The sequence below is a fragment of the Adiantum capillus-veneris genome, chromosome 15, assembly GCF_014529385.1.
Source record: "Adiantum capillus-veneris isolate H3 chromosome 15, ASM1452938v2, whole genome shotgun sequence".
Classification (NCBI taxonomy): Eukaryota; Viridiplantae; Streptophyta; class Polypodiopsida; order Polypodiales; family Pteridaceae; genus Adiantum; species Adiantum capillus-veneris.
In genome coordinates, this window is record NC_140945.1 from 9,481,145 (window position 1) to 9,505,333 (window position 24,189).

At 40.6% G+C, this 24,189-nt stretch overlaps 1 protein-coding gene across 4 annotated transcripts in view; it reads right to left on the reverse strand.

The window, feature by feature from the left end:
• Positions 1-12,783: 12,783 nt before the first annotated feature.
• Positions 12,784-24,189, reverse strand: part of LOC147440246 (C3HC zinc finger-like protein) — a 70,669-nt gene continuing 59,263 nt past the window's right edge. For 2 of the 4 annotated variants that reach the window (XM_086530032.1, XM_086530036.1), the window contains exons 2-8: positions 16,708-16,915; positions 15,820-15,943; positions 15,088-15,404; positions 13,855-14,983; positions 13,586-13,779; positions 13,397-13,508; positions 13,051-13,189 (exon numbers count right to left, since the gene is read on the reverse strand). In XM_086530032.1, the coding sequence (XP_086386158.1) occupies positions 13,464-13,508; positions 13,586-13,779; positions 13,855-14,983; positions 15,088-15,404; positions 15,820-15,943; positions 16,708-16,915 (2,017 nt within the window). In that variant the 3' untranslated portion in view covers positions 13,051-13,189; positions 13,397-13,463. Of the gene's footprint in view, positions 12,945-13,050; positions 13,190-13,396; positions 13,509-13,585; positions 13,780-13,854; positions 14,984-15,087; positions 15,405-15,819; positions 15,944-16,707; positions 16,916-24,189 lie in introns of those variants that run through there. The other 2 variants (XM_086530033.1, XM_086530034.1) reach the window with 2 other exon arrangements.

The following is a 24,189-nucleotide window of genomic DNA, read 5'->3' on the forward strand; positions in this document are numbered from 1 at the left end:
TGATGTACATGAGCATACATTCCCACAAGCAAATACATGCATGCATGTTACATGGATTGTTTGGCGATTGAAGGAATGCACAATCTAATGGAGACTTTTTGCATGTCATGCTAATAGTGTAAGATATCATTAGTGTAATACAAGCGTTACAAAGATCCAAAATAATGTTTCGATTGCAAAAGCTCGAAAATAAAAGCTCACAAACATAAAATCCCTCATTGTATGTACCTGGGATCGAGAAGAATCTTTTGCCTGTATCTGCACTTGCTAGACTTGGTCTTGTAATCAAATTTGTGGATGACAGATGTACACTACACGATCTAAATTTTGGTGATGAAATTGTTTGTTTTTTTTGGCTATGGCTAAAAATGTCTCGAAATGTACTATGGACACCCTTCGTTCAGATCAAGGGGGGGAGTATATGTCTCATGAATTCAATGGATTTCTGGCTAGTCGTGGGATAAAACACCAATGCATAGTGTCGTATACACCTCAACGAAATGGTGTTGTTGAGAGGAAAAATAGGCTACTTGCAAAAATGGCACGATGTATGGTTAAAAGTCAAGCTTTACCACATTCATTTTGGCTTGAGACCATCATGTGTGTCACTTATGTACTTAACAGGTGTCCTACAAAAGCTTTGCAGCCTACGACTCCATATGAAGCATGGCATGAAAGAAAGCCTTCTATTGAGCACATGCGCGTTTTTGGTTGCTTGGCTTATGCTTTGGTGCCACAAATGTAGCGCAGAAAATTGGATGATAAGGCTGACAAATGCATTTTTGTTGGTTATAGTACTGAAAGTAAAGGTTACAAGTTGTTTCATTCGCAAACAAAGCATATCTTGGTCTCATGAGATGTTGTGTTTGTGGAAGATTCTTTTTAGCCTTTGTTGTCATGTACTAGAGACAGTAATGTAAGCTCACATGACATTTATGACACTTTTTTGGTGGAAGTTCAAATGTAAATTCCAATGAAGCAAATGTACAACATATGGGGTTTTCAAAAAATGATATAGATCAGCCTATTACTGATGTAGATGTACATGATGTTCTTGATGAGGAAAGGGATTAGAATGACCAGTCTAGAGGTATGCCCAAATGGTTGGTGCATACTTTCAGTGACAATAAATTGGATGCACCTTTGTCTAGTTGTACTCATTCAGGTTCTCACCACGCATCTTATGCATCAGATTGGTATGCTTTCATTGTGTCTAGCTTGTGATGTTTAGGAACCTTTGTCTTTTGATGAAGCATAAAATTCAAAAAATTGGATGGCTGCCATGCAATTAGAATATGATGCACTTATAGAAAATGACACATGGACTTTATGTGATTTGCCTCTTGGAAAAAAGGCCATTGGTACGAAGTGGGTTTACAAGTTGAAACGCAAGTCGGATGGTGAGATTGCTCGCTATAAGGATCGACTTGTTGCAAAGGGTTATGCACAACAAAAAGGCATCGATTATGAAGAGACATTTTCTCCCACTTGTCGTACGACTAATGTGCATTTTCTATGTGCATTGAAAACTCATTTTGGTTGGGATGTACATTAGTCAAACATTGTTACTACTTTCTTGAATGGTGACATATTTGAGGAAGTTTATGTAACGCAGCCTCGCAATTTTGTCATTAAAGGGCAAGAAGATAAAGTGTGCAAATGTAAGAAATCTTTGTATGAATCGAAGCAATCTCCTCGTGCTTGTATGAGAAGGTTGGCACTCATTTGGTCAAACAAGGCTTTCGTAACAGTCCAACAAAAAGCACATTGTATGTAAAGCGTGAGGGTGATGTACTAGTCATTGGCGTTCTCTATGTGGATGATTTGTTGATCACTGGACCAAATGAGAGACATATTGCTAAATTTAAGGCTCATTTGAATGCTACTTTCAAGATGAAAGATTTGGAGATGTTGCATGATTACTTGGGTATACAGTTTCAGCAGTGTGATGGTGGTATTGCCCTGTGTCAGACAAGCTACATAGAGACATTGCTATGTAGGTATGGACTTGAGTATTGCAAACCTATTGCCACTCCCATGGAAACATGTTTGAAATTGAGTCTTCATGATACTTGTGATCCTGCCAATGTCACTCTGCTGGATGCCTCATTTATGTATGCAACACGAGGCCAAATATTTAGTTTACAGTCTCACAAGTCATCAGATTTATGTATAGCCGAGGGTCTAAGAATTGACAGGTTGTCAAGAGGATTTTTTGCTACTTGAGTGGCACTTTATATCTTGGCTTGTTTTATCCAAAGGGGGGATAATTCCTGCCAGATTTACATGCTTTTTCAGTCTCACATTGGGCTGGTTTTTGTTTCATGCTCGACAATTCATGCATATGATGGTTGAGCAAGAAGCAACCTACTATGGCCACTTCCAGTTGTGAGGCTGAGTACAAGGCAATATTCACAACTACAGTTGAGTGTGTATCGCTCAAACGCCTTATGGTTGATTGGGGTGTTGGATAGGACACTGCCAACACTATCTACACTGACAGCCAGAGCACATTGTTAATTGCGAGGAACACAGGTTTTCATACTCGCACAAACACATTGAGGTGCATTACCACTATGTAAGGGAGAGGCTATCAACAAGAGAGATCAGCTTGGCTTATGTGCCAACACAAGACAACTTTGCAGATCTTTTCACAAAGGCATTGTCTCGTGAGAAGTTCAAAGCTTTCCACAAAGCTTTGGGCTTACACCCCTTTGTGGATTGATCATCTCCTCAGGGCATGGCACATCCCTATGCTCTATGTGCCAGCTCTCGTTCACCGCATCACTCACAAGGAGAATTTGTTAGCATATACATGTGGTAGTGATGTGTGAACTCACTTAGGACCGTCGGGGCATTTTTCCCCTCACTAGGAGGTTTTTTCCCCCATGCATTGTATATACGCCCATCACTCTAGGGCTATCTTCATAGAAATTTGTGTAGAAAAACTCCCAAATAACCCACACTATTGTATGCCATAGAATTATCAGCTAAATCTCTATCCAAATTCTATCCATTGCTATATCCAAGGGTGATGGAGCAATAGATGCAAAGGAGTATGTGGAATTGGTGAAGAAATTTATTGAATGGGGTGAGCAAACGGAAGAAAATCACAAGGTCATAAAGCAGATACTTCAAGAAAAATTGGACGGGGATACATTCAAAGATACCTTCATAGAATGGGCTCAACATCAAAACAAACTGGTTAGGCTACTCAATATTGTGCTACAACATCACTCCCTAAAATGATGTGCCTAGCTCTACAAGGAGGCGTGCAAGACATGCACTGAAAACGGTCGAGTCCATCTGACAATTGATACAATGTTTGTGCAATGCTAGACACTGTAGGGCCAATGTCCCCACTCCGGCAAAACAGTCCAACACCGCATCTCCCATGTTGGTAAAGGTACATAGTAGCCATCTGCAGACCCACACAAATTTCATGCATTTTTTTTGTGGAGTAACAAAGTCTAAACAGGGAGAAAATTTCAAGTACTTGGCAAACGGACTTCTCTCAGTGCCTCTATGAAACGGTCTCCCACTACAATCAAGCATCCACTGTGGGGCTCCGTGCATGGTAGCTTCTCCCACAAGACGTCATCATCTGCAAAGAAACCATGTACATTGGCTACAATCTCTCCATTTGCCCGATCATACCTTGGAAGCCGACTCCCAGCACCTCTATGGGGCGCAAAAATGGCCAACAACAAAGTACCAACCTGCAAAGATCACAAACAGGCATACATTTTGCAATATAGAACCGATTGATGTGCTTTAACACAATTATAAGGATGATTCTACCCCCTCCACATAGTCCTCGATGGTCGTGTAGCTAGTCTTTGGGAGCCGTATGTGTAGTATCCTCAGCAAGTGTCATAAAATCTAATATCTAATATCTAACCAGCCCAAATGATTTTCTCACATTAAATTGATCACTTAATGTGGGAGAATAAACGGGAACAAGTGTTAAGATATAGACATGTGCTTATAGATCTATCTCAACACGGGGCCGATGGTAAAGGGGCCCAAATGAGAGATGGTCTATCAAAGAGCAAGGCTAACAAATGGCGCATAAGACCTTAGGGTTAGCTTCATTGAAGACCTCCAATAATGTGTGTAAAAGGCCTTTGACCTTAGGTAAGCTAGGGCTGCTTGAGGCGCGGGAACCCGACCCAGCTCGAGGTGCTTGTCCTGCTTGTCATGCTTGATGACTAAGGTGCTTGAGGTGCTTAATTATTGAGATGCTTGAGGTTCTTGACATGCTTGAGATGCTAGGGTTGCACTTGAGGTGAGAACCCAGCCCAAGCTTAAAGTGCTTATGAGCCAAGCTTGTGGTGGGAACTAGGCCTATGCATGAGGGGCTCGAGGTGTCAAAAAGTCAAAGATTCAATCCCTAGAAGGAGGGGCCGAGTCCTACATGAGGGGGGGATGAGAGAGAACACCCACACACTCACACAAGGCATGCATGGTACAAATAAAGCAAAAGGGACACTTGTCAAGTTCCTCCTCATGTTGCCCTCATGGTGTGCCTAAAGCCTATTGGCTGGCCACCCAAGGGGTACAATAATAATTAACACTAGGTTGGTACCTAACAGGACATAAAAGTGTCCTTTCAGGGTTTTGAAAGAAACCTCCAAAACCATAGTAGATCCACTCATTTTGTGAAATCCTTTCATGAGGTTATAGTTCAAGGCCTACTACACATGTAAAAAATAAGAAACTTGTAAAATTTCTCATCTTTTGGTCATACCAAGCCTCCAAAGTTGATGGACCAGTACATTTTCATCAAAACAGTCATTTCTTGCGTTTTGTTGCATAAAAATAAGATTATAGATTTTTGTAGGACTTAAGATAAATTCCTTAGTTAACTTCAATGGGTTGGTGATCAGAACATATGATTGCTTCTCACTCACTATTTTTTGTTTTGCCAAAAGAAATAGGTACAAAAAAGTTGAATTTTTACCATTCTGCAAACCTATCATCAAAGTTTCTATAGCCACGCTCAATACAAATAATATATGCATGTTTTCTTAGTTCCCTACTGTCCTTTAGGTCCATAAGAAGCCATGGAGCATGTCAAAATAATAATACATCTCGTACCAAGGGGAATCTTGGGGATAAAGATGAAGTGCTAAATACAGCAAACATGAAAAAATTGGGTTCAACATTATGAGTTGTAGAATCCCATAGAAACTATTCAATATCTAGCCAAATTTGATCCTAATGACTAGATATGGTTACTACCTACAAAATGCATGTAGTTGTCACAAGAAACTAACAATATTGAAAAAGCTATACTTGATATACTAGAATGTTTCGTTTTCTTCTATAATTGAAAAAATCAACCATCGTTGTCTACTATGCAAAATAGGGTATTAGGTGCCCCAAAACTCAAGGAATATTAGCTTTATGTTACAATATGAAACATAGAAAATCAAAACTGCATTTGGATATCATGAAAGCCATCAAAAAAATCATAGAAGAGCTAAAATTGGCTAAAAAACAGGATTTGATAATTTTTGTAATTTGGTCATAACTTAGAACTTTAACATTTATTTCTCCCTAGAAGCATCAGGACATGTTGAGGACTACTAAAGATAGTTCTCTAGCATTATAGACCTCACAAATATGAATTCTAGAGTGGTATAGTTGCAAAAAGTTGAAAAAAGCCAAAAACAGGACTCGTGTTTTCACACAGTTTAGGTTGTGAAATGTTGTGCAAGGACAAGGTTAAAGATGGAATTGATATTCCAAAAAAATGTCGAGTTTTTTTCAGCTCATGAGACAACTTTCTAGAGAGATAGCACCTCAAAATCCATTTTGAAACTCTTGACATAATTCAAAGAAAATGGTCACTTCACAGGACATAAAAGTGTCCCATTACCAACCTAGTGTTAAGGAGATTTAATTAAATGATTTGGCATTTATCTAGCCCTCTCTCTCAAAGGGGAAAGGGGGACACTTGTCTCAAGGCTACTCTTACTGCTTGTAATGCCTCCTGCTTGTGATTGGCTAGAGGGGTCCAATGAGCTTCAAGCATGAGCTACAAGGGGGGGTCGACCCAAGCAAGCTAGGGGGTTTCTTAGGGGGTATACTCACCCACACACACTCACAAACACTCTCATTGTGTGCTATGCAAAGTGCAAGAGCTCCCTCTCCTTCTTCAAGCAAGTAGAGGTTGAGAGCCTACACCAACACTCTTGGATATGGAGTGCAAATCCAACCAAGATCCATGCTTCAATGGTTAAGCTTGCCATCTCCTTCTTCTTCATTACTATGCTATTATGTATGCTAGCAACGAGAGTTATGATAAGTGAGGAACTAATTCTTTCTCCTACGAAATGTTTCTTCTTCCTCTTCCCTACCCTCATTCCCTGCTAGCTCTCTCCACCTTCGAAGGTGTTTGAGGTCTTGGGATTGAGGCTTGGGATAGTTAAATCTTTCTTCAAGTTTATGTTATGTTTGTGATGCATGAAGCTTTCCATCTTCATTGCATCACCTAGGTCACAAGGAACACAAAGATTGTATTGTAACAAGTCTCTCTTAATGGGAGAAATCATAATACAAATGCCTATTGGAGGAGGGACCGGCTCCACATAAATCCGGTCCTCAACTGTTGTCATGTTCTCTAAATTCTCTCTCTTGCAAAAGTATTGTTCATGCCAAGTTAGCTAATTGCTATGATTATGTTGCTATCTTCAATTATGTGCACCCGCTATGCTCACAAAGTCATTTATCAAAAGTACTCTCATTAATTTCTGCTACTCTCAAATTAAATAGGCCAATTCCATTACAGCAAGTGATATCCAGATCCATCTACCGTCAAAGTGACAATGGAAAGCTGCTCCACGTGACATGTTTCCACAATCATGCCATCTACAAGGAGGAAATCAATCGCAAGACAAAATGTTGCCTCCACAAGATCGCTATCTCACTGGTTTCATGAAGGAACTCCACCTGTCCCATCTATGTGTGGCCTAGTGTGTGTGGGAAAGGCCATATAGACCAAATGTACACCACCCAAGTTACTCCATGGGTCAAACCGTCCCGTCTCTGATAGAGAGCCCAAGAATTTGCGTATTGAATGGAGGGACATGCAGACACCCTCAATTACCACTAGTGCTTTGAGCAATGACTAAATAAACAAAATCACATGGCTTACCTATCATTGCTTAACACATCAGGAGTAACTTTTGCCAGCTTCTTGAGGTTAGCATGTAGTGCAAGGTTACGTGGTGCAAAGTGCATTTCTGCATGGTCAACATAACATCAATTTCATTAAGCATGGCACACATAAGAGAAGACAATTGTAGCATGTATTTTAGCACACCTGGAGCGTTTTCCACGACCACATTGGCCATGTCCAAGAGCTCTTGCGGAGGTGCCTCGTGTGATGGTGAAGATGGAGGTGACTCATGGGTGGTCTATCGTGGTCGAGGGGTGGATGAGAGCGATGGTGATCCCCATTCACTTGGGACACTATGGCTGACCTCTACATGATCGCTCTCTAGCTCTTCATAATCTCTCTCCACCTTGATCATTGCTCTCTTATTTGTCTTCCCTCACTCACTTGGCAAGGGTTTTGGCTTGTCCATTGTGGAGCATTTTTGTGTGTCTTTCTTTGCAGGCAATCATTTGGTTGCGTTGGGAGAGAGCGCATCCTCTGTCTCAATGTCGTTCTTCCGTGAACCTCTATGATTTGCTATTGAAATAGGGAACCAATTTAGCAAACCAATCAACCATGGCATGACAAAGCCCAAAAAAAATATTATGCAATATTTGCGTAAAGTTCCTCTTCTTCGGGCGGGTATTCCTTGTCGGGATAATCCACCCACCAAGGGCACTTTGCCCATGTTGCCATTGGTCGCAGGTCATCTATCCATGCATCTAGATATAAGCATGTCTCCTCTCGGACATGCACCATGCATCGCTCGAGTGCTCGGGAATGGGGAAAACTAGAGCATCTCTCCACCATCTAAAAACCATATGAGAAAAATGTCACGTGGCATATAAAAGCAAGTTAAAAAACATGCAAACAAGCATTGTACCGTGCAAGCAAAGTGGGGTTGCTCCCTCGGCTCGTGTGTGGCCTTGATCAGTGCATTCCATTTCCGGAAATCTTTGTGAAAGTCCTTTCTACGATAAACCTTCAAGGTATGCTCAAGTGTGCAACCGTGCGTCTCTCACAAAATATCAATGTATGTATAAGACTTCCAAAAATCAAACTACCAAAACATAACAAACATCTCCCACCTCTTTAGTTGCCACCAGTACACAAGGTACCGAAGCCATTGGATCCAGCCCTTCTCCGTCGACACTATGCCATTCTCCTTTAAGGTCAAATCACCACCTTGAAGCATGTCAACTAAACGATACTCTCTAGAAAAATGAATAAGTAAACAAAGTTTATGAGATCATAATCTTTGTCACTCCACAAACGAACAACGACAATGCTTAACTTACTCTTTTGTGCTTATTCGCATGCATGCTACTTTAGTCACTCTAAAAGGTGTCATTTTTGTGCTCTTATCGCCCCAGCCAATATTTGAAATGCACTTCTAAAAAAACTATGTGCCATTCTCCGGATTTGCAATTGTCACTATTTCAAGGCCTTTGCGAGATAAATGTTTCTCCATTTGAGAAAGTGATAAAGCAATGCTCTGCTCATATGCTTTTGGTACTGAATTGTAATCGAAGCTCCCTTTTTGTGGCAGACCTTCTATCTTGCTATTCTAGAAAGCATCAAACTCTTCCCGTCGATTGAAAATCATGCACTCAAAACATGTGCAAGATCCACACCGTTTCATTTCATATTTCTTTCAAGACATACCTTCCAAATTAGTTGAGCAAGGAGAGCCATGGGCAACTTGAGCTATTTTGAATTATTTGGACCCCAAAAGTGCAAAGCCGTTTGTGTTGCCAATCTTTTCCTTTCAAAAATTTTCCAAGGAGTGACGTTGGATCTGTTGTCCCTAACTTTTGCATCATTAAAAAATCATTCTCTGTAGTGTGAGGGGTTGATATCCTCGTAACCCTACAAAACACTCAAAAGTAAAACAAGATGCATGACATGTTGAGTTGCCAACAAATTCATAAACTCCACTCAATTATACACGTTTATCATGCATAAAACAAATAGGGAATTCCGCTTTCTCCTCCTGTTTGAATTCTACAAGCACACACTCCACGCGGGGGGGCTCTTCCACAGGGATGCCATTTTAGTTTATCCAGCGCATCCATGCTTCCAACCTATATTTCCTGTCCCAAACCACAAAATATATCTCGGCCATATGATCAAGCTCGGGGATAAGATGAAGCTCCTCATATAAATCATATGACATGGCAAGATCTCTTGTGGAATGGCCGCGACAAACAAATTGGTTGTAATCTTCATCGAAAATCCGCTCACTAACAATGAACCTTGCCATGGTTGGTTAGTAACCTTTATCTGCAATGGAGCATTGCAAATCCATTACATGATCATCATGTGTGCGAATGGAAGGGTTTGAAAGAAGGCGACAAAGAGATAGGCGTGGAAATTTGGCATGGTAATAAGCTCTCTGAGCATCTATCCAACCCAAAAAATGTGCTTGTCGACCACATTTCCAAAGTACTCATTGCCGGTGTCATCTACTTCGGATGCAACTTCCCCTCGAGTATTTGCCCCTTCACTTGATAGTTCAATTCCAACTCCACCTATCACAACAGACACAACACAATCAAGAGTACTCGTCGCTTGAGATTGATCGCTTTCTTGGGTGGTTTTATAGGCAATTCTTGCATGCCACTACTAGGAATCTCATCTGCAACACCACTTTTGGATTGATTTCGAGTCTTTATAGTGAAAGCTTTAGAGAAAGAGAGAAAGTAGAGAGCTTATGTGAACTAAATAAATTGTGTGTGTGTGTGTGTGTGTGTGTGTGTGTGTGAGAGAGAGAGAGAGAGAGAGAGAGAGAGAGAGAGAGAGTGTGTTTAAGGTTGACAATAAATTGAGACATAGAAGGAAACTTAAATGCTCATGGATGTTTTGTAGTCTTCCGATCGGCCCTTATTTGGATGGTGTGCTTACAACTCATAGGCTCAAATGAGAATTATAATACTAAAGTTAAGGCTAATCGAACTTGATGTTTGAGGTATCATATTTAGGTTTCTTGCATCGTTAAGTTCATTTCATCAATTGCATTTTTAAATGAAGAATTGCATGAGAGCATGTATGTCATGCAAAATTGTGGATTTGTTAAAAAAGAGTGGGAAACCAAAGTATACAAGATAAAGAAAGTGATGTATGGATTGAAACAAGTGCCAAACACTCGGCATGAGAAGGTTCATGAAAATCTAAATGTTCATGGATGTTTTGTAGACTTACGATTAGCCTATATGTGAATGGTCTATTGCTCATAGGTTCAATGAGAAGCATAATCCTAAAATAAAGGGCAATTAAAACCTCAATGTTTAAGATGTCACATTTAGGTTTCTTGCATCGTTAAGTTCATTTGATCAATTGCATTTCTAAATGGGAAGTTTCATAAGAACATGTATGCCACGTAGCATTGGAGTTGTTCAAAAAGGGTGGAAAACCAAAGTATACAAGATAAAGAAAGTGCTACCAAACACTTGGTATGAGACAATTAATGTAAACCTAAATTCTCATAGATGATTGGTAGATTTACGATCCGCCTTTATGGGGATGGTCTACTGATCATAGGTTCAAATGAGAAGCATAATACTAAAATTCAAGCTGATTAAACTTGTTACTTGAGATGTCACATTTAGGCTTCTTGCATCATAAAGTTCATATTATCAATTACAAGCCCCATCAAGTTTGGCACTTCACTATACACTATGCTAGCTCTTGTTCATCAGGTTGCTATCAAAGGAATTTTTGCGATGCTATGCATGAACATAAGGTCCACTAGGTACTCTTTCCCCTTTACTAGGAGGTTTACTGGACACATGCATGTCACTTCATGGCTAACTCATCTTCGTATCTGCACAAAGTATGCTACTTTTAAATTGTGTGCCTTGTACTTTTGTATGCAGCTTTCTACAACCTCAAATCCAATACACGGGCATCAGGAGACCTTGGGGGGGAAAGTGAACCGTTTATCTGCGATAAAACCAAAAACAATGGTTTGACCTTCATGATTTTTGATTCATAGCTCAAATAGGGTTTACTTTGCATGACGAGAAACCCCAATGCCACTTAATGCTCTCAAACCGATGATAAGTCAAATGGACCTCATTTAAATTAATAATGTTTTACAGCCTCAATTGAGCGTGCATTCTCTTAAGCAGTGAGGTCAAAAGAGGTGCAAACCATCCTTAGCACAGACATGCCTCTTGAAAGCCCAAAATTACAACCGCGTCTTTCTCACTCATCGCATTGTTCCACTCAGCCAAAAGGTCCCAAGTGATATTTTAATCTACTCAATTGCCCTTCAAGCAGAAACAAGTTGAACCAAACGGCTCATCCTTCTTATTGAAGATTTGATGAAAACTCATTACGGCCTCTGTTAATGATCCACATCAATTAGGGGCAGCAAAATCCCTGCTACCTTCATGAATTTTTAAAAAACGTGCTATACAAATCATCTATAACAGGTTTTACCAACTGAAACTTTTAATTTGGGCTTTAGTAACTGACTACTTGCTCTTCATTAAAATAGGAAAATATCCACTGAAATTAGCTTCTATCGTCAAACCTTCAGAAACGCAGTGTCATGCTCGAAGGCAATGCTTCTGTTGCAGCGACCAGGTGAAGCACAGAGTACACGAGGATTTAGGTGTATATGTACCTCTGTGACACGTTTTGGTGCCATAGTTCTTGTGGGCAAACCCACCAGGATATGCAAGCATTACATGTCCACTAAGAGGTAAGGCAAAGTATCTACTCTTTCCTCCATAGCAATAAAACGTGCAAACACTTCAAGCATAAGGACATGCAGCAGAAAGATGTTCTTGTCCGACCATTAATGTGAGATTATGAACAAAAAATACCCATCACAAGCCTTTAATACAAGAGTTGTAGATCAGGTTTGTTAAGACACGTCAAATGTAGTCATTATTGCAAGGTGCGGAGCCTGTCTTTTGCAACCTCAATTCTAAGGGGTTGTGAGCACACGTGCTAAGTGTTTCAAATCAAACCTACAATTGACTGAAATGTTTTTCTTTGGGAAACATGACATAAGTTCGACTCGTGTGTACTGTAAGAAATGCCATAAGTTCGACTTATGTGTAGAGAAGCCAGGCATAAGAATAGAATATAGGTCTGAAAGGAAACAAAAGTAGTCCTTGAATATAATAGCTCACAATGGAAGCCACAAAATAACTTTTATGCTAAAAGGTGTGCAGACAGGAAAATCTGAGTTACACAACAACTGTTAGAGCAATAATAGAATTTGTTGATCGATTTACAAGTAGTAGGTTGCGAAGTGTCCCACTAATTACAAGATACTGTGAAAATGTTCCAAAGGTCAGGATTTGTTACATACCTGTTAGAAATGCTAGAGTGAATTTCACCTTGCTCTTGATAGTACCTGGAGACGAGTCTTCTTTGTATGCAAACCAGAGTGTTGTATGAGATGCATCAACAAGCTTGAACACATGAAGTGCGTAAATCTTGGACACCCAACGACCATATAACAGCACTATTGACATGAAAATCACATCATCAAGAATGTGCTAGTCTCAGAAAAACATTCACTTGTCTGAACGCCACTATGCTAGCAGTGGAATCCCAATGCTCCATCAATCAAGGACAAAAGCTCTAAACCAGAGCTTGGTGTTGTAGGCCTGGAGAGAGACGAGATTTGCTAACAACATTTCCCTGCTGTCTCATATCTTGCAAAACTGAGCTTCTTCTTACCCGCTTCCAATAGATCATCAATTTTTCAACATACAAAGCACCCTCTGAGAATCTTGAGATTTGAAATAGAGCTGTGACTCTGCATCAAGGTGCAGGAACATGTAGCAAGTAAGACTAAAACGAGAATCTTAAATTTACAACAAAGCCCGACCTCAAAGCAGCCTCAAGTGAGATTCTTACAAGAATGTTGAGATTTAAAATATTGCTTCGAAGGTAAAGGAATGCTTAACCAGTAAAAGTCAACTTTAGAACAAAGTCTGACTCAAAATTGCCATCCCCCAAAGCAGCATCGAGTAAGATATATAAAAGAATAAGAACAGCAACCTTTGCACAAACACAACATGAGTGACATTAGGCAAGACAAGGTCTAAAGCCCTCTACTAATAAATGTAATGTAGCAATCTTTGGAACATGAGCTTTCATTGAATGAGCACGCCATGCCAGAAATACAGAATAGCACTGAGAATAGATCCATACAGAGAAGCTGCAATAATATTGACATTTTGCCACAAACAGCTGGAAGCATCTCACCTGATATGTTTGGTGCATGGCTCAACACCCTTGTGTTTCAAACAATTTAGTGGCTATTTCATGCCTTCTAAGATTTGCCAAAAATTTTGCGAACTGATGAGAGAGGATTTGCCTGCCCAAAACATCACAAATGAAGATACAGATCTGACATGAGGTCATAGAATTTAGCAAATAGATTTAGATACATACCTTCATAATGGATGATGCAGATTCAGATTTCGCAGGAGCAGGGGATGCCTCTAAAGCGTCTAGAGTTAACTGCCAACCACATCCTACTCTTCCAAGGTTTGTATTCACCCAAGGACAAAAGTGACGATGTTGCAAGATGGGATCAAACTCTCTGCTGCTTTCATCAAATAGCTTCTTCAAAGCGCTGCTTTTTTCTGCACAAAAAACAATCAGACAACTCTGTCAGTTCTCGCATGAGCAATAAAAACACTCTCCTGAACAAGGTCTACCTTGTGGATGCAGTGCCTCTGTAGGACTTCCATGTCCTCTGCTTGAGGGTTCCACCGACTTTCTCGTATCATACACTGGTGAACTATTTTTTCTGTTTCCACAGAAACTCGAACCCAGTTCACTTCCATCAAGTAGGGCTGATGTTGTCCCTTCAATTCCACCCTCCAGAGGACTACTTTTGTGATCAGACATACCAATACCAATATCCTTGCAGGAAATAGCATATTCAGCTGCCTCATCAGAAGGGCGTCTCTGCCTTTTACTGTCGCTGTTCTCTACACTCGTCAAACTAGTTTGCCTGTACTTTGAGGGCATTTCCACGCTCTCTGCAGAATTCTCTGGGCGGGAAGTAAAGCAGGTATCAACTGCATTGACAGATGAAAGACAAGGCACTACCCTCACATTCTGATATGTAGCACCTCTTTGTTCCAGTGCCCCATTCCTTTTACGTTTCTTAACAATCAAGCCAGTTTCACCACCATCCTCAATGTCAGAGCTTGATTTCTTGTTGCCCACATCTTGAACATCAAGCTTTTCAGACGTTTTTGTAACTTTATTTCCAGCAGGTTGAGGGAGGGCAGTGGGGCGGGGGCCACCAGCGATGGTGAGTTTCAGTGTCAGTACGTTGGCAGGTTTAGATTCTACCTTCAAACGATTGCTTGTTGCTGTGTCTTCTTTCCCTGAGCGATTGGTATTAAATCCATTCTGATCATCACAACTTCCATTCTGAATCTCACTTGCAGCACTAACCTCACATGCACCAGAATCTGTATCAGCCATGAGAGGTTCAGCTCTTGTCCTTCTAGATGGACGAGGTATCTTTGAAAAGAGCCATAACCCCACACTCGCTCCACACAGTGAGCAGTCCAATACAGCCGATCCTAAATCAAGCTTCTGTTCTGGACTAGCTGTTTTGATTGGACCACTCTCGTTTTGATCCACCATTTCTTTTATTGGGGAATAAAGCAAAACTCTGGGTCCAGACTCCACGAGCCTTGAGTTTGTTGCTTTGCTGTCAGCCATAAACATTGCACTCTTTCTCAACGACTCTGCATTATCATCCTCACAGTCAACTATGTAAGGAAGTAGCCTGAGCTCCCAGCCACAAAGGCTGATTATTCTTTGTGCCTGCCAAAAGAAACATTGATAGATATCATACATTTCACGAGCATTGCCCATGTAAACGTGCATAGTCTATGAAGCTTAAATTTCCATGCATGTAAAGATTAAACCTGAAAGTAAGCAATGGCAAAGGAACCTTCAGATGTCCCATTCACAACCGCAGAACTAGAAGCTGCCTGTGCAATAAATCGTTCCATCTGAGGCCCTTTCGCTTGCTTCAAGTAATCAATTGCAGTGTTTGAGAGTGCTGGTAGAGCCAAAAGTTGATATAGTGCATCGCAACGATCTTGAAAACCATCAACAAGCACCTCCACAGGCGTAGGAGGAAACTGTGCCAAAGTTTCCGAACAAGCGTTTCCTTTCCATGGACACAGAGACATGTGCCCAGCTTCCAGCTTTTCGCTAAAAGATGCTGCAGCGCTGTCAACTAAATGACCAAGCACAGACATTTAACAGAAATTAAAGCTGGACTACGAAACACTGATTTTAGGTTGGAATCGGCTTAAATGTTTGCCACAACGGTCATAGTCAATTGTGGATGCAAAATCACAACGGTGAAAACACCTTTCACAGTTGATTAATGATTTTCAATTGGAAACAAAAACCACAAATCTAGTTAAGTAAAGCCTTCAGCCCCTCCTAGTCTTAAGTGGCTGAAATTGTTCAGTGGTGGCAAAAGCAGCAGAATCAATAAGCACACGCAGCACTCGCCATTTCCACATATGCGAGTTCATTTGAAAGTAGCTCTACCCCATCAACTCTCCTTTTGGCAAAAACAAGCGAGTTCCCTCCCCCAAAATAAAATGAATACTGAAAACAGAACTTTTATGAATGTCAGATACCTTCATGCTGAGACCATGTTGGTGGGCAAGGAAAACTGAGCATAGTGTTACAGCCTTGACAACCAATCAGGTCCACATCAACATTCACCCAGCCGTTTCTGGCACAACTGATAGGCCCGGCTACCTGATGCATGTGCACAAGCAAATAAGTGGGCTGATAAAGAGCAGAGACCACTCAAAAGACACCCTAAGAGACTCCAAGATCAACAGATTAAATTGCTCGATAACAACTAGAGCAGCACAGGTTTTCTTTAAAACCATATTAAGATAACAATTTTTGCAATGAAGCTTCCATAGATTCTTTAAATGCATGCTTGACACTTCTTGGCTGTAGTAAAACAGAGACTTCAGTCAATTACCTGAGGCTTCCTAAAACAGGCCATGGACTTGAAGGTTGTTAGAAGCGAAAAAAGAACTCTTCTATCCGAGGACTACAAAACCTGATGCAAGCTTTCTGCTAAACATTGCCCGATACTGACCACAGCAGAACAGTTTGTATTGATAAAAGTTTAGTTTTGAACCCTTTCCGATGGTATCCAATGACATCAAAACATCTTAGCTATGAATTTATATACCCTGCTGCCAGCCATCTTGCTACGAGAGTCACAAAATATAGTGGTCCCCCACAGAAGTGTTCCTTCCACCAGTTAATTTTGGTTCTCCAATTGATGGGTTAAATATTTAAAGGTCACCACTCTGTATACACCTAGTTTGTCTATAGAGCAAACTTACAAATTATCAAAAAGATCTTTCTGAAAACTAAGCATGGAATTTAACCTGTCTAGATTTAAAAACCAGAGAAACATGACAGTCAAAACAGACGTCCAGACTGTTTAAAAACACTTAAAACCTCTAGAGTTATCAAAATTTTAAGAATTACAAAATTACCTCAGGCTTTCCAAACCAGGTCATGGACTTGAATGTTGCTAGACGCCGGTAAAGATCTCCTCTATCCCAAGGTCTACAAACTTGATGTAGGCTAGGTGACAAGTTCCCCTCGCAAGGTGAAAACTCAGCTGAAAAAGGACGCCTTGCGTTTGTTTTAGAGGCAGCCTTGATTCTTGTGCCAGATTTGGAGCTGTCTTGTCCAGCATTGCTACAGAAATGAAGGAATTCAAATTTCAATGTTATTAAACATACACCTAGATCCAGGAAAAGCCCCAGATCCACCTCTAAAGGAAAGTGCAAGTCATTGACTCATGGATGCCACCCACAAGACAATATAGGCATCAGACTATGAATGTGTAACAGCAAAAGCTACAATGAATCCCCCCTTTTTTATCTACTGAGAAATTGTCATTACTTAGTTCGTTAGTGTATTTACTATATATACATGTATACGTAATTAGTTATTCCTCTTCTTCCTGAATTGTTACTTTTTTATTCTCTCCATGCATGTGTGAATAGATGAAGCAAGGAACAGCTTTGTCCAAGTATAAACTCATGGTACTAGTCCATGAACAAAAAAGACAGCAGTGAAACAGAAAAGACACACTAAACAATGCTCCCCCCCTATGTCTGATAATGTGTATGAGTGTGTCTGTATGAACACATAATCTGCGAAGTCAGTTAAAGAGAAAAAGGTATCCTGCTTCCACCTTCATCTGCATGACTATGAGAAAGAGTATGTACGTATAAACACTTAAATAGTCATCTGTTTACTGCAACCAATAGTCTCTATTGTTTCATTAGCTGAAAAGAGACATACACACAACAGTACACAAAACAAAAATATAGCCACAGATGTAAGCAAGCAGAACTATGTGCTTGCCTGCATACGTACAAAACATGAGCATAGATGCATGATATAAGCATATATAGATGTACACATAGACAAATTCATACTGTGTAGACTCATAGAAATATACATAACACCTACATAAGGAGATGTGTGTATGTGTGTGTAGGACCTAGATGGATGTGTCCTGGTGCCAAGCGGTGGTGGTGGTTCTTTTTTTCTTCTTCTTTTCCTTTTTTTGGGGGCAAAAAAGGGCTGTGTGTGTTGGTTTGGGGGGGGGGGGGGGGGGGGGGGGGGGGGTTCAGTGCTCCCCAAGGATCGTCCTTTTCACATGACATGACACAAGCCAGCTGCTAAATCACAACTACAACATAAGGGATAGATATCTGATTCCTCCAAGCCATAGAGCCTTAATTGCTCACCCCAACGCCTCGGAACCTGTCACAAAGTGATGACGTGGCTGCCCGCTCTACAGAAACCCTAACCCTAATTCTGGCATGGCTGCGGAAATAGCTGACGTGGCTGGCCGTACCAATTGCTGACATGGCAGCCCGTGAATCGCGGTGCAATTTCCGGAAATGACGTGGCAGCGCTGGCAGAGATTTGGGCGATGCTTTTTGCTGGTTGCTGACTTCTACGCAAAAAGGGGCTTGAGAGCCTTTGAAGAGTTGCTTTATTAATTAAAGCATAAGGACCAGAAGAGAGAGAAAGCTGCTTTATTTTAGCAAGAGAGAAAGAGAAAGAGAAAACTGCTTTATTTTTGCAAAGCTTTTAAGCTTTTAATTTTCACCTTTTGGGGCACTGCTTTTGGCATCCCTTGTACCTTTAAATTGGTGAGCAAGCCTCTCACAACTCAGAGCATCTGGACGTAGAGTCTGAGAGTGAGCGCCTGCCTGCACTCTTGTACTTTGGACACAGATTAATACAAAAAGAAATACCGAAAGGGACGACAGTCTTTGGGACCAATATCTCTAGGCACGGAACTCCGCCGGGCCAGTGTCGAATAAATTGTGAACTATGAACTGTTTTGAAGTGGTTATTTGGTGTTGTCACGGTGTCACAAAGTGATGACATGTCTGCCCGAGAGGAAACCCTAACCCTAAAACCTGCAAACCCTAAAATCTGCCAAAAACCCTAAAACAACAAACACCCTAACCCTAACCCTAACCCTAAAAGGGCAGCAGGGCAGAACCCGTGATGATGAAGTGGCACCGTACGGCTCATTCCGGAAATTACGGCGCAAACTGCAGGCTGCGGCAGACTTGCTTTTTCCTACGCAAATTGGAAAAGAGAGAGAGAGAGAGGAGAAAATCTTTTGCTTTATTTTCTGAAGCTCAAGAGAGCTTGTGAGAGAGAAAAGAACCTCTGCTTTATTTTTTAGCTTTTGGGGCTCTGCTTTTGGCATCCCTTGTAAAATAAATATGTGGATTGGCCTCCCACTCTGCAGAGCATCTAGACACAAAGTCTGAGAGTGAGACCGGAACCACTCTTGTACTTTGAACACTGATTAATATAAAAAGGAATACCGAAAGGGCGCCAGTCTTTGGGGCCAATATCTCTAGGCACGGAACTCCGCCGGGCTAGTGCAAATCTATTGTGATCTGTGAATTGTTTTGAAGTGGTTATTTGGTGCTGTCGTGATTGATTCTTGACTTGGAGTGTCCAAGTCTGTTACAGTGGTATCAGAGCACGGCCGATTTCTCTTCTACGGAAAATCCGATCTTAATTTTATTTTTTTTTCCGCGGCAGCTATGGCTTCACGCGAGGATCACTCGACTCCCTCTGCATCCGGAGATGCGGGCAGGGATCACAACGAAGATTCTAGCAAAGAGTATGGCCCGCCTCGGCCTACTCAGGCGGAGCAACAAGAGGTGAAGCGTCGTCAATTGATCGGCGATGCAACAAAGATGATGCTCAGTTTTGCGAAGGACCCAAAATTGGCAAAATATATGACCGAGACTTCTTTTCAGGAAGTGCACGAGCAGTGGCAGAAAACCACAACACCACCCCCGAAACCCGCTCTCAAGAAACCTTCTGCTCACAAGACATATTCAGAGAAGGAACTAGAAGAGGTGATTGATGTACGGATTGCTCGTCTTTTTGACGTGCAGAACAATATATACCTTCATAAGTTCAGAATAGTCTGAACTCACGAATTATAAGAGGGAATAAAGCACTCATAAAACTATAAAAGCAAGGGACACACGAAAAGAAAAGAAAAACAAAAACAAATAAACTAACTAACTAAATCACTTTGATTGCTTCAAAACAAAACTAGATAAAACAAAACATTATTAACTTAAAAATGTTTTCAAAAAAGGTATGTGTAAAATAAGTTGACGCAACTTACTTGGCTTAAAACAAGTACTCAACTTTAAGCAAAAAAAGGATAAGACATCTTAAAAACTTAATCCTAGAAATCAAACTTCACACAACAACCTATAACGGAACACATTCTTAAGTCCTCAGGTAAGCTAAATATGAAATCGAAAAATGAATACTACTACAAACCTACGAAGAGCAAAAAACCAAACTTGACAATATGTGATCTCAACTTCATTGCTTGTCCAAACAGGAAGAATAAGATTATCACCTTTATCATGCATAGCTTGGACAACAGCTATGACATCCCTACTCACGTCGTCAGTGCCCAAGAGTAGGTGCAGGTTTATATAGAGGTCATTCATGCTTTGAATGTACTCTACAAAACCAACGAGCTGAGTTTCTATCACCCTCCGGAAGTGATGGGCATACTCAGCCATGATAAAGGCTAGCAATTGTCAAGCTATAGTGAAAATACTAGAAACGCTAAAGATCAAAACAACAACATAAGGTGTTATTAAGTCAAACAATAAGTCGGCTTTTTAGCTCCCCACTTCTATTGAATTTACTACTGATTATCTTGAACATTCCAAAGGAAGAAACACTAAAAATAAACTTACTACGATGCAAAAATGAACGAACTTTTTTCATGATTCTTTTGAATGAGTATCCTTTTTCAACTAGTAAAGAAATAAGATGGCAAGATTGAACAACAAAAGTAGATTTACTATAGAACAAAGACGAGAAAATCTAAATAGTTGAGAGCAAATGACACCGTACTTAGCTAAAAGAGAAATGTTCGAAGAAATGTGAGGCATGCGGATGATTTTTAGATTGGCATATTCTGGTTCAAGGCGCTTATCATAGATATCTACTTCTAATCCCAAGGGAGTCTGAAAAATCTTAAGGTCTAAAAAGACACAACAATCACTATTTGTGGTACAGTTAAGTTCACAAAACTCCTTGGGATAAATCCCTCCGCCTACAGAACTCGAATTCAAGTACATAAAATCTTTAAAAGAAGGAACGTCAGGGACAAAAAGATCATCTACAAAGCGTCTTACATTGCATAACTTGTGCAAAAATATTGGGCAAGTGTTAGCAAGGACAAGACGCTCCATAAAATCAAACTCATAAGTAAAAAGATAGAAATTAGCAAGAAAAACAGCACAATTGGTACCCATAGGGATACCAATTGTTTGCTTGAAAAGAGAGTCGCCGATGGTTATATATAAATTGTCCAAAAGAAAATCTAACCAAGATATGATGTCAATGTCATCTACAATCCTGGTGAATCTCTTTCTTCCTTTGTCTACATCTACATTCTTATTTTTCAGCCATAAGAAGTCAAAGTTCAAGGCTGACTTTTCTACTAGCAATGCCTTGTACCTATCCTTCTCAAGCTTGTACGCAAAAACTTTTGAAATAAGAGACTTGACTCTAAATTTAAGGTCCTCTAAATTTAGCTTCGTGTATAGCGTTGTAAAGTCAAAAGTTTGGAGACATAAAGGAGAAGATTTCTCCTTAAGGCTTCTTGAAGAGTTCAAAAACTTTAAAACAAGAATCACACCTACTGAATCATTTAAAATCCAACTTGAATCGGTAGGTACGTCTGCTTCCTTTAGCATATTATTCCACAATTCATTTACGCTAGGTAAAATGGCTTTGAAACAATAACTAAGCCATTTGGAAACCTCGGTCAAAGAGGTGTTACAAGAAGCAGCTATAAATCTAGGCTTTATAGGGTTCTTGTGGAACTTCCAAACGGTATATAAAAAAGGTAATTTAGGCTGCCACTTAAAACCAAAAGACTTACAAAAGTCTTGATGTATCAAGATAACCTCTTGCATTGAAAGATCACAATCACTGTAAGTCTGAGAATTTACTTCACCTAACAAGCATTCTAAATAGAACTTTTTGCACGTAACAACAAAGTTATTAGAGCACTTATCTACATAAGAGATTACAAAATCACGATGAAATTTCCTAAGAGCATCACGATCAGAAGAAGATAAGCTATTCCTTCCTGAAGAAACTTTCCGAGAGCAAGATGCTAATTTCAAAACAGACTTCCAATGGGTAAAAATACCTTGAACTCCTAAAGACTCCTCAAACTTTACTACGAAACTAGAAATTCCTTTTTCTATGGCTTTGAGAAGGCAAGAGTCGTTTGAGGAAGGGAGCCTATATTTAGTACCTGTTGAGAAAAGGTCTTTCAAAGAATCCGAAGGAAGGATAGAACAATCGACAGTAACTACATGACCCAAAGCTCCATTTACGTAAGAAGAAAAGGCAGTTTTACTACAAGGGCAATCAATACTTGAGATTGCAAGCCTCTCTTGCTTTTTAAGATTACGTCCTATGTCACTATAGTTGAAAGCTTTTTGTCCTAAAGTTTTCACATATTTGAAAGCTACGACAGGATGGTTCCATACCTTTCTCACACAAGGAGGGAGAGCATCCAAAGCTTCTTGAGATCTCAAAATAGAGCTTAATCCAATCTTGTCTAAGTCAGGGGAGGTAAAGATAGTTATCAACAAATCTTTCTTTCCAACCAAGGGATTTTTCAGACTAGGACATTTGGACTTCAGAAATTTGCCTAACAGTACTCGAAGTTGAGTACTATGAGACTCTCTTAGCTCCAAATCTTCATAAGAGTAGTTCTCAAGGGTATACAAGAGCTTAAATAGGATCCTTATATTATACCTTTCAAATATTTTATAAGAAAAAGAACCCAATTCCATGGCGCTAGATAAGTAAATCAATCTCCGTTTGAAATCTCTATAAGCAAAAATTCTCTGGTTAGAAGGGTCATCACGCTAGACGTGCAGAACAAAGCCAAAAAGCACGGCAAAAAGCAGAAGAAAGGCACTGACTTCCCGGGTTATTTGGGTCGTCAACCGACATTTCATAAAGCAAAGAAACAGAAGAAGCGTGTTCGATTTGAAGGAGTACCCAGTTGTTCTTCTTCTTCTTCTTCTTCTTCTTCTTCTTCTTCTTCTGACAGTTCTACTAGCTCTTCAGATTTGAGCGAAGAAGACAGAAAAGGCAAAAAGCGAAGCAAGAAACAACGCTTCGGAAAGGGTAAGAAAAAGGCAAAGAAGTCTAAATCTCGCCCACTAAGTGACAGTTCTACAGAGGACTCGTCTACAGACAGTTCAGACTTTGATGACGACAACTTTTATGCGAACAAGAAGATTTTTATAAAGCCAACCAGTATGACTTTCTGGAAGATAAAAGCAAGAAAGTTCCAGAGTTGAATGAAGGTGGACAGTCGATCAAATTTGACACTTTTCAAGGATATAAAGATGCTTCGAAGGCTTTGTCTTTTATACAACAGTTTGACATTGCTTTTGCGGGAGGACGCTACTCAGAGCACTCCAAGATTCGGAGAGCTGCCTCTTATTTTAAGGGGAATGCTCGAACTTGGTGGTCCACACTTCTTTTAAACAAGACTGCACCTGTTAAATGGCTGAAATTTAAGAAGGTTTTCATTTCTTCTTGGCTAACTCAAGAGTATGAACGCGATATACGAGCTGCTTAGAACCATCTTCGGATGACCAACAGAGATACAATGGATGCTTATTGTGAGAGATTCTAAAGCTCTTTCCTACCCGCCTCTTCATTCAAGAAGATCTGAGCGGTTTACCTTGGATCTACCTACAGAGATCCAAGATCACTGCTTGGTACAGAAGTCAGCTTCTATTCAGGAGTTGATGAGTCATGCGAAGCAGGGTTTTGCCATTCACTCTGGCAGTCTGACCTACCCCACCGATGAGGTCATGACACAACGAGCCGAACAGACTTCAGCAAATGAAAGTAGAAAGAGAAAGAGCAACCCAGAAAAGAAGGATGCACGACCCAACCTTACTAGGGAGGGAAAGTGCTTGGGATGCGGGGAACATGGACATATCTCCGCGGAGTGCCCTAAAAAGGCACAGAAAGAACGAAATGACTAAGGACGACAAAAGGCCTGAGAGTTCGAGAGCAGCTGAGGAATGTGGAAGAAAAGGCAAGATGAAAACAGGACTGGTTCCAGATTGTGTGGGTACCGATCCCAACACCATGGACGAAAGTACAGAACTTTGTCGAGCTTGGGGCAAAGTGAAAGACCAAAAGGCCCTGATCTTCTTTGATAGAGGAGCCAAGGCCAACTTCATTTCACCAGAATTGGCGGCGCGGCTCGAGATCACTCCCGATCATATGGGACCACTTGCAGAGGCAGTTCTAGCGGCACCCGACAGGGACGTAGCCATTACACATGTCATTGGCAAACTTCGGTTGCATTGTCAGGGGTATTTGGGGCATGA